The following is a 10123-nucleotide window of genomic DNA, read 5'->3' as shown; positions in this document are numbered from 1 at the left end:
GCTGTGAAGAGGAGACCATGTCCCACAGCCTGGCTGTAAAGAGGAGACCATGTCCCACAGCCTGGCTGTGAAGAGGAGACCATGTCCCACAGCCTAGCTGTGAAGAGGAGACCATGTCCCACAGCCTGGTTGTGAAGAGGGGACCAGGTATATTTCATGATAAGGAAGTACAGCAGGTGAGATCTACCACCTCCCAACTGTCCAAGCCCCTCATGGCAGGGCAGCGGAGAATGGCTGGCTGCTGGGCCTGTGGGTCTAGAGCCAGATCAGCACATTCTACTGCTTTCCCCTTCTGACGGTCCCCACTGCCACTTCCATCCTCTTCCAACCTCTCTCCCTGCCCCTTCTTGTACTGGGGATTGAACCCAGAGCCTTGTTCATGTGATGTAGTTGCCCTATACTCCGACTTCTAAGTTAAAAAAAAAAATAAGGCTGCGTAAAACAAGACATAAAATTTCCCATCGCTACCATTTTCAGTGCAAGGCTCACAGGCACTACATGCTGGTGTTGCTGTCCAACCCCACACTTATGAGGGCAAGGCTTCTCTGTTTGGGTTTAGGTGTAAGCCTGTATGTTCCCCATACATAGAATAGTAACGATAGAAACGTTAGATGTTTGACCTTTGTACTTGGCACCCAGGAGTACTTAGGAATTTAATTAATTACCTGGGGAAAGTAAGGCAAATACCCCTGGCTAGGAGTGGCCAGGGTATTTTTTTTTTACCCAAAATTTCAAGCTAAAATAATGCTACAACCCCTCGTGGTGCTCCTCACTGTTGGGTGATATCAGGTGTTGGAGGTAGGTGGGAGGAAGACATGAGAAAGGAGGATGGACAAGTTTTGAGTTTCAGGCCTTTGTGCAAGCTTCCTTCTTCAGACTCCGTGACTTCCATGCTGTGGTTGTAACATGGTGTCAACGAAACCTTTGGAGACTCTGCCACTGTTTTCACCGTGTTGTAAGTTAAACCAGGCCCAAAGGGCTAGTAACACAGGTGGTTAATATGGACTAGCTGGGGACTAGCAGTGTGGGATGGCCCACTTAAGGTTCCTGGATGTGACCTGTGTGTTAGCATGACTGGAAACCAGAGACTCACTGGTAGCGTCAGAGAGAAAGACCTCTCTGATGAAACTTCTCTGGCCCCTCGTCCCTACCTTCCTGTGATGAACATCTTCAGGTATTTCCCTTCCCCAGGGAGAAGCAATGAGAAATGGTGTCTTCCTGAGAGGCTAGAAGAGGCCTGAGCTGCACACACTGCACATAAGGGTTCACTCACCCATGGGCCTGGCTTTAGATTTTTTTAAATTAACCTTTTTGGTTAGCAAACAAAATTATAGGTCTTATTATGATACTTTCATATGCATATGATTTTATTTTCCCATACTCTCCTGTCACTGCCCTCTCTTGTGTCTCTTTTCCCTCTTCAGAGACCCTGCCCTTCCCTCTGCCTACACACACACACACACACACACACACACACACACACACACACACACACACTGCAGATGACAGACACGTGCTATTGTGTCTTCTCCTATCCTCTCTTGTTCTCCCCTTCTTTCCTTTTCGTCATTGTTCATCCCACAGTACAGTTTTTCTTCGACTTTTATGTCATTTTTTTTCTTGCCTAGGTTTTAAAAAACGCCTCTGCAGCATGAGTCTCAGATTCCAAGTAATGAGAATTGTGGTAATGTTCCCGAGCCCTCTGCCTTGGTATTCCGAGTCTCTCCAGAGGACAGTGCTCTCAAGCCTGACTCTGTGTGAGTCTCATTTTCTGGAGTGGGAACCTGGCGTTTGTATTGCAATTGACTCCCTCAGGTGCTGCTCCTGATCCAGAGACCACATTTTATGAGTATAACTTTTGGATACAGTCCAAGCCCAGCTTCCCACTGCACAACACCTAGATTATTTGGTCCCTTAAGATGGAGGGTGGATGGAACTCGCCAGAGATAATAAATAGCTGAATGGAGCATCATTCTCCTGCTTGACGATGGGATTCTGTTTCCTATCAACTAGAAGCATAGCAACTAGCCCCTTTTTACTTTGAAATATTAGTTAACATGAAATTTCCCCCTCTTATATAAGAAAGGCCCTAACCCCAGCAGCCTGAGCTACATCTAGAAACTGAGAGCTGGGATATACTTAGTGGGCACTGGGTACCAGTCAGTGCCAGAGGGTGCACATTGGCCCACATCTGTCAATGCTGATCGGCAGTCCCTGGCACACACTTTTTGGCATACACTTTTTTTCCCACTGGGCTTGGAATTGGCCCCTTGTGGGGTGGGGTACTCTTTACCCGTCCCTCCCAGACAGTACCTGAGTGAAGTTATCCAGGGCTTTGTGCAAGTTGGCATGCATGCCCGTAGGGGGCTCATTGGTGATCTTGATAGAGTTTTCCAGAATGCCCTGGGGAATGATGTGGCCCTCAGGGGAGGGTGCAGGCTCAGCACTGATGAAGACTCTGAAGTCTGGGTGACTTTCCTCGCTGAGCTCTTCGAGCTTCTTCTCTAGGGTACCGAGCCACTTGGCCACCAGGTGGATGTTCTGTTGGGAAGGAAAGATCCTGCAGTAGACATATACTTACATCTATTAGCAGTGTACAGTCATCAGGTGGGTAGCTAGAGGGACCACCTCACCTTTTATTAGCTTCATTTTTTTTGTAATTTTTAAATTTTAGTCAAGATATAACCACATCATTTTCCCCTTCCCTTCCCTCCTTCCAATCCCTTTTGTACCATCTCCAAGACTCCCTCTCAAATTCACGACCTTTTTCTATGATTATTGTTGTTACACACACATATACATTTATACAAATGTATAGATATAAATACAAGCTGCCGACTCTGTTTAGTGTTGCTTGTGTGTACATGATTTCAAGGCAGACCACTCAGTACTGGGGACTTGTCCCTGGAGAACACTATTTCTCTCTCTCTCACCAGTGATTAGTTACCTATCGTTCTTTGTCTAGGGGGTATTAGCATGACTATGGGGGTTGTCATTGTTTGGGTTTAACTTGAAGAAATTTTTTTTAAAAAGATGCAATAAAATAGGCACAATGTAAAAGTTATCACCTTGGTTACTTTTGAGTGCAGTTATTTGTGTTGGGTGGTTCTAGGGCTTCAACACCAGTCTCACGCAAGCCAGGCAAGTTCTTTATCATTTAGCTGTGCCCTAGACCTGTAACATACATTCTAAACATTCAGTGGAATTATGTTCACCCTGACTGTCGTGTAACGCAGAGCCCTCAGTGACAGCCATATCTAAAATCACAGCACAGAAAGATACCAGCAATGGTGACCTCCTGCATCGTCCAGTTGAACGCTGTCCTTTGATAATCATAAATCTTCTAGTATTGTCTTCTCAGACTTGACTGCACAGGGATCCCCTGGAGGACGGCTTCAAGCACTGATTGCTGGCCCTTCCGTACAGCTTCTGATTCAATAGCTACAGGGAAGCCCGGCCATTTGTATTTCCAATAAGCTCTCTGATGCTACCACACTCTGGGTACAGGGACTGTGTTTGAGTCTAAAACCCAATTATGTTTTCAGTCTGATTCTCCACTGCCTGCTGCCTGGATTATTTGAGCCCCAGAGAATGAAAAGGGATGAACGTTGCTGCAGTACCTGGGAGCTGGGAAGAAACAGAATCTGAGGCCCCACTCAGACTTACTGAATCATCGCATATTAATGGGACCCTCCAGCAAGGTGTATGCACGTTCAAGTTTGAAAGGCACCGATTCAAGCTCTCTCTACCTGCCTTCTCTTCACCAAAACATTCGCCTAATTGCCACCCAAATTATCTCCCTAAAACACAGGGGGACACTGCTTTCAAAGGCCCACGAGGGTCTCTATGCTCATCCTAGGCTTCTCTGTCCAGCTTTTGAGCATGTCTTTTGCTCCCAAATCTCTTTCCTGTCTTTTATCGAGATCAGCACTTAGTTCTTCACACTCCTTTGGGGTAAGCGCCTTCCCTTTAGTAAGCAGGTCCCTTGGCATCATTGCAGTGTCTCATTATGATGAACAGATAAAGGCTCCTCAATCGATATTTGAGCAAGCAGCCTTACAGAGTCTTAAATACATAGATCAGCACTGAGCACAGTCTGAGGACCACAGTAATTTGGCCTCTGAATGCTGCTTTCTTTTCTATAGAAAGAGAAGTAATGATCGTGTTTGCCACACTTATTTCGGAGTGCCTGCATAGCCCCATAGGCAAGGAATTTGAAAGGCTCTTTATACTGGAAACGGCTCTGTGAAGGTCCGTAGCAGAGAGTGAAATGAAAATTTGTTAAGGAGTCCATTTAGAATCATGTGAGCGAAGCAGAGTTCAGTGGGCTTTCTGGAGAGCCAAGGTTGCTGTTAGGTGGCAATGCCAGCAAGCTAGCAGTGAGTGATCCTGCAGGTACCTCAGGACAGAGCAGGGCAGGCCTGGGAGGAAGACCCGTTTCCTATGGAGGGAACTCTGGGGAGTATTCAAAGATCCCTGGGACTTCCAGAACTGGGGAAACTCAACCCACAGCTATTATAGCCAGGAAGAGTGGAGACCTCCTGAGTCTTGGCTGGTCCCAAGGTCCTAGGAAGCCAGGCAGGGAGCCTAGGGAGAAGATCACTTGCTGTTCTTGGGTTGGGAGCTCAGGCAGCTTTTCCCAGTATGACATGGTATAGGACAGTCATTGGGAACAGGGGTTGGAACGAGAGTTCAGAGTCACAAGTTCTCAGAAGCACTTGACCGTTGATGCCAAACTCTTCCCGAAAAGGTTATTGTTATGCAGTTTTCCAGTTTTGAAAGAGGAATGACTGCAATGGTTTTTCCTCTTCCAGGAACCTTTTGGGGGGTGGGGCATTGAAACAAGGTTCTCACTACACAGCCTGTGCTGGCCAGGAACCTCATAGGTAGCCCAGATTGGCCTCAAACTCAAGATCCTCCTGCTTCTTCCACCTGGCTGCTGGGGTTGCATGCGCATGTCACCATGCTTGGTAACACCAGGTAAACAGTTAAACCAAAATTCCTAGGAGTCTTGGGAAGATAAGTGTTTTGAGGGGTCCTTTTCTTCCACCCTACTCTGTAGTTTAGACATGTCATGTTTGGTCAAGACTCCCGGCGTTTCACTCAAGAGGAAAAGGAGAGGGCTGGGGAGATGGCTCAGAGGTTAAGAGCATTGCCTGCTCTACCAAAGATCCTGAGTTCAATTCCCAGCAACCACATGGTGGCTCACAGCCATCTGGAATGGGGTCTGGTACCCTCTTCTGGCCTGCAGGCATATACACAGACAGAATATTGTATACATAATAAATAAATAAATATTTTTTTTTTTTTAAGAAAAAAAGAGGAAAAGGAGAGCCTTCAGATCACTCGGTCTCATCCAGAGAAACAAGTTTCCATGGAGATGGCCATCCCCTGGGATTCAGGGTGGAGTAGTGAGCTCAGACTCTGAGAGTGTCCAGATACTGCGGTGACTGTGGGGGTACTGGTAGCCGGTGGGTGCTAAGGAGGGAAACTCAGCTCCCTGCCCAGGGAACCTTGTTGGAGGCAGAACCACAGTTTCAGAAACAGACTCTGACTTCCACGGCAGCTGGCTGGGTTTCTTTAGTCACAGTTGGCCAGGAGCAGGGCAGGCAGATGAGTCTGCAAACAAGGGGGTTGTATCTCTGGGCCCCTGGAGGAAGCAGAGACTCCAGCTGCTGGCAGGGTTTCTCTTGGGATTCCCACTGTTCCCGAAAAAGGAGTTTCAGGGAACGGCAGCTCTCTCAGCAGCCGGGCGCCCCATAAATAAAAGGATGATTAAGAAAAAGCAGCAGCAAGATGTGGGGGAGTAATCAGGGAACTGATGAAGCTTTTGGTAATGAAGTCAGGATGGGTGGGTGGCTGGATTCTACTGCTATCCTTCCTTTAGTTTCCTCATTAATTCTGCCACCCAACAGGTCTGCAAAATGCACGTTATATATTTTAATCATATTTACCCTCCCTGCTACTCTCTTGCTATTGTCTCATACCTAATAGGCTTTCTAAAAAATGATTTATTTATTTTGTGTACGTGTATGTGTGTGTGTGTGTGTGTGTGTGTGTGTGTGAGAGAGAGAGAGAGAGAGAGAGAGGAAGAGAGAGGAAGAGAGAGAGAGAGAGTATGTATATATGTAAACAGGTGACTACCGAGTCCAGAAGAGGTGGCTGTCACAGGCACCTGCCATAGGTGCTAGAATGGACCCCTGGTCCTCTGAAAAGCAAGCACTCTTAACCATGTGATCCTCTCTCTCCTCCTCCCCCATATAGGCTTCTGCTGAGCAGCTTAAGGCAGTGATCTTGAGGGCCAAGGTAAATAAGAAACAGCATTTTCTCTAAGGAAATCTGGTGAAGAATATGTCATAACGAATCAGTCAGCATGCCAATGTTTGCCCTGATAGGACTGAGTGAAGAGGGTTCACAGAGAGAAGTACAATGCGCTGTTTGTTCTGATTCAGCCACAGCTTCTAAATGAGCTGCATGGGGGACAGGTTTCCGGAGAACGATGGCTTTTTCCTCTCACCCTTGTTCCCGTGGAAGCACAGCATTGGTTTCCACGTTTTCAGATACCAGTGTGAGCTCCCAATGAAGGAGCTGGCTTTTAGTCTTCAGGTAACTTAGAACTTATCACACAATGAATAAAGAACACAGAGGAAAATGACATTCACAGGAGGAGATTGGTCTCTAAAAGTGTCCACCTGCTATGGCCTTAATCAAATGCTAATTTCTTGAGCTTGTATCAGAGTGGAATCTACTTCCTTCTGTGAGTGGAACTCGGAACTGTTTGGGACGTGGTCGAGTAGGTGTGGGGAAGAAGAGTCCTCGGAGGAGGCCTTGGGAAGAGGCGTGAGACCGCAGAGTTAGAGAAAGGCCGGAAGTCAAGGGGAAAATGACATGGAGGAACAGATGGGTAAGGGGGTCAGAGGGCACAGGAAGCCCAGAGTCTAAGGGCTGCAGCCTAAACAGACACAAAGACAACAGAGATCCAGATCCGGGCAGAGGGGTTGTACCTGCAGAATCACCCAGTGACCTTTCTTGGCTGCCAGGTCCAGGGCAGCCTCGGCAACCACCTCTTGTCCTTGCCCCAGAGACACGTTGTGGAAGTTCCGATTGTTGAACGTATATCCGAGTTTTCTTCCTAAAAAACCATGGGAGTGTTAGTGTCGTTTATTGAGTCTAAGCATCCATGCTGCTTTTCCTAAGAAGTTCCCCCAGTTGTCATCCTCAAGCCTGGGTATGCCTAGACCCGGATGCTGTGGGATATTGTGTGTTCTGACAAATAAAGCTTGGCTGGAGATCAGAGGGCAGAGCTAGCCACTAGTTAACCATAGAAGCTGGGCAGTGGTGGCGCACACCTTTAATTCCAGCACTCAGCAGGTGGAGACAGGAAGAATAAGGTAGGGTGTAGACAGGATCTCAGCTTTTTTTTTTTTTTTTTTTTTGGATGCAGGAAGGAGACAGGTAGGAAGCAATTGGCGGCTGCTCCTGGTACTCTTATCTTCCAGGTTTTACCCTGATATCTGGCTCCTGGCTTTTTATTGATAAGATTAATTAGATTAACACGTCACCCAGACCCAAGCCTCATATTTTCTTTCTCTTCATAGGAGGCTAAATATTTCAGATGTGCAATCTCAGATAAAAGGAAACATCTGTCCACTTTTCCAGATCACCCCACCCCTGCTTCATCTGTTAACCCTCAGGAATCGTTTGGGGTTGTTGATGTTCTCTTACGCAGTCCCTACGTGAAGAGTGGGCATGAGTCCACAAAGTGCTGAGATAGAAAAGGTAAAGGGTAGGCGTGTATCTGTGTTCTAATTTCCTTTGTCTTCTGAATAGATCCAGTCTTCTTTGGGACTTTGCAGGGAGGTGTGGGCAGAATTTAGTCAGCACCGAATTCCCCTCTACCAACCTCCTCCTTCACTATTCGCAATACATAGGAAGCATTGTGTCATCCTTGCGTATACGAAAGGGGAGCGAAGAAAGAGAGAAAACAAGGACAGGGATTGGTGTGAATGTTATATTGTGCTATTAGTGTAGGAAACAAGATACAATAATAATAATAAACCATCATAGCCACACCACAGAAGCAAGACCAATGCCACGGAGTTGCTCTTCAAGCCCAAAGAAAACTGAACCTAAAAAATGACCTTAATATAGGGGACCAATTCTGTTTACACATTAACTGTTAGCACAATCCAATAAAGCTTGCGAAAGGTATATGTCATTCTTTACATAAAAGGACCATAAAACTGTGCACTATCACAAAGGAATCATTGAACAATTTTCCTGGGAAGGTAAAATGGATGGGGATAAGTTAAAAAAGAAAAGGAATACAAAGCTGTACAAAAATATTTTACTTCCAGAAGAGCTAAAATTATAGATATAATTTGATACTCATGCAAGAAAGCTTTGAGGAGAAAACAGTTTATATTGGGTAGCCCTTTTAAACACTAAAAAGCATGTGGACTCTCTTTCAACTGGATACAAGTAGGATGATGACTTTTTATATTGAGAAATAGTCACCATAGATTTGACCGAGATGAACCCAAGAAATACCTTTATTAAACACAATAAATCCTCGCTGGCAAGCATTTGATGTCAGCTTTAGGACTGGGGAGATAAACACCTAATTCCAGAGCAAACACCAGGCTAAAAGGTGTGGGGATTATTAGATGGCACCCGTGATGTTTGTTCGCTCACAAAGGAACCTATTTTATTTCCTTTATTCGCTGGAGAAGGATATGGGGAGAGAGGTGCTTAATAAAGATTAGTCGGAAAACGACAGACTGGAGGGGTCGTGGCGAGACAAAGCCTGGCACTGCAGAGCCAGCTTGGGCCAATATGCATCAATCCTGGTGTGACAAAAAAGAAAGGGATCTTGTAAGTGGTAGGAAGGGGGACAATTGACAGGGCTCTTTTTACCCCACACTCAGCCGACTATATCAGACATGAGCCTTGTGGTATGCGGGGTGAGTTTCTGGAGTCTCTTCCTTCACCGCTGTGAGGCCCATAGGTACCATGTAGGTTATTAGAAAGTGCCCTGAGGTATTGATGTTCCTATAAGGTTCACGTTCATAGTGCTTGTGAGATGACTTCCATGCTCGCCTTACTGTGCGTGACCTGCTTTCCTATTTCTGACCTGTCTGCCTCTCTAGATGGCTATGCCACCTCCAAGGACTGTAGAGCCCGTTTATCTTCTGCAGTGCTCCATCTCCCTACTGACGCTGTGAGGATCCCACAGCTCCAGGAGGCCACTCTCAAGGGCCATATACCTACAGTGTTCTGAGACAGGGGAACGGTTTTCTAGAATTCTCTTGCTACTTGCTAGAAAAAGCCCCCTCTTCTGATACATGTGCCTTTTGGTGACTATCTTTTGTGTTCTGTGCTTCCTACCAGATTTCTGGCGAGACGAACTTTTATGAAGGGCTTGACTTGATTTCTGTTTCATCATTGTCATTAATGCCGATGAGTTGGCTAACACCTGCCTTCCTTATTTTCTTCAACCGTAGAGAACTGACCTTGGCACCATTGCTGCTACCCTCGCTAGGGATGCACTCAGGATGTTACCAACATTGAGAATGGTTGCATGGCTAAGCTGTTATTCTTACAGTCTCACGACTATCACAGCTGACTCCCAGGTTCCATCCTTCTTCCTCTCCACCTATTACTCTTCTTCAATCCAACTTTCCAGGTTAATGCTTCCTCCATTTCTCCCCTTATCTTCACCTTTACCATTTTGGTTTAGTTTAATATGTACCCAATATTGCTGAACTTGAACCATGATCTCATAAGATCTTCACCTCCACTGTTTCCTTCTATGCCTTCATTTTGGAACTTTTAGACACCTTAACTTTATTTGAACCCAAAAGTTAGTAAAAGAGAAAATTAATGAATGCCTTTGGTGAACTGGTGCTGCCACAAGCTCGTGGCCTTCTGCTTCAACGTTATTGGAAAAAGCTTTTCATGTATGTCATCCCCCGTCTGTTTTTTTATTTTTATTTTTTTAATATTTATTTATTATGTATACAACATTCTGTCTGTGTGTATGCCTGCTGGCCAGAAGAAGGCACCAGACCTCATTACAGATGGTTGTGAGCCACCATGTGGTTGCTGGAAATTGAACTCAGGA

The 10123-nt window shown here is 45.9% G+C and overlaps 1 protein-coding gene across 1 annotated transcript in view; it reads right to left on the bottom strand.

Annotated features, from left to right (window-relative positions):
• Positions 1–10123, bottom strand: part of Dnah9 (dynein axonemal heavy chain 9) — a 333793-nt gene that overhangs the window by 20311 nt on the left and 303359 nt on the right. Inside the window, exons 62-63 of the mRNA XM_005349858.2 lie at positions 7005–7132; positions 2314–2541 (exon numbers count right to left, since the gene is read on the bottom strand). Coding sequence (XP_005349915.1) covers positions 2314–2541; positions 7005–7132 — 356 coding nt within the window. The remainder of the gene's footprint in view (positions 1–2313; positions 2542–7004; positions 7133–10123) is intronic.

Source organism: Microtus ochrogaster, chromosome 7, assembly GCF_000317375.1.
Source record: "Microtus ochrogaster isolate Prairie Vole_2 chromosome 7, MicOch1.0, whole genome shotgun sequence".
In the NCBI taxonomy this organism is placed as follows: domain Eukaryota; kingdom Metazoa; phylum Chordata; class Mammalia; order Rodentia; family Cricetidae; genus Microtus; species Microtus ochrogaster.
Note: the sequence above shows the minus strand (reverse complement) of the source record. Positions and strands in the feature narration are given on the sequence as shown.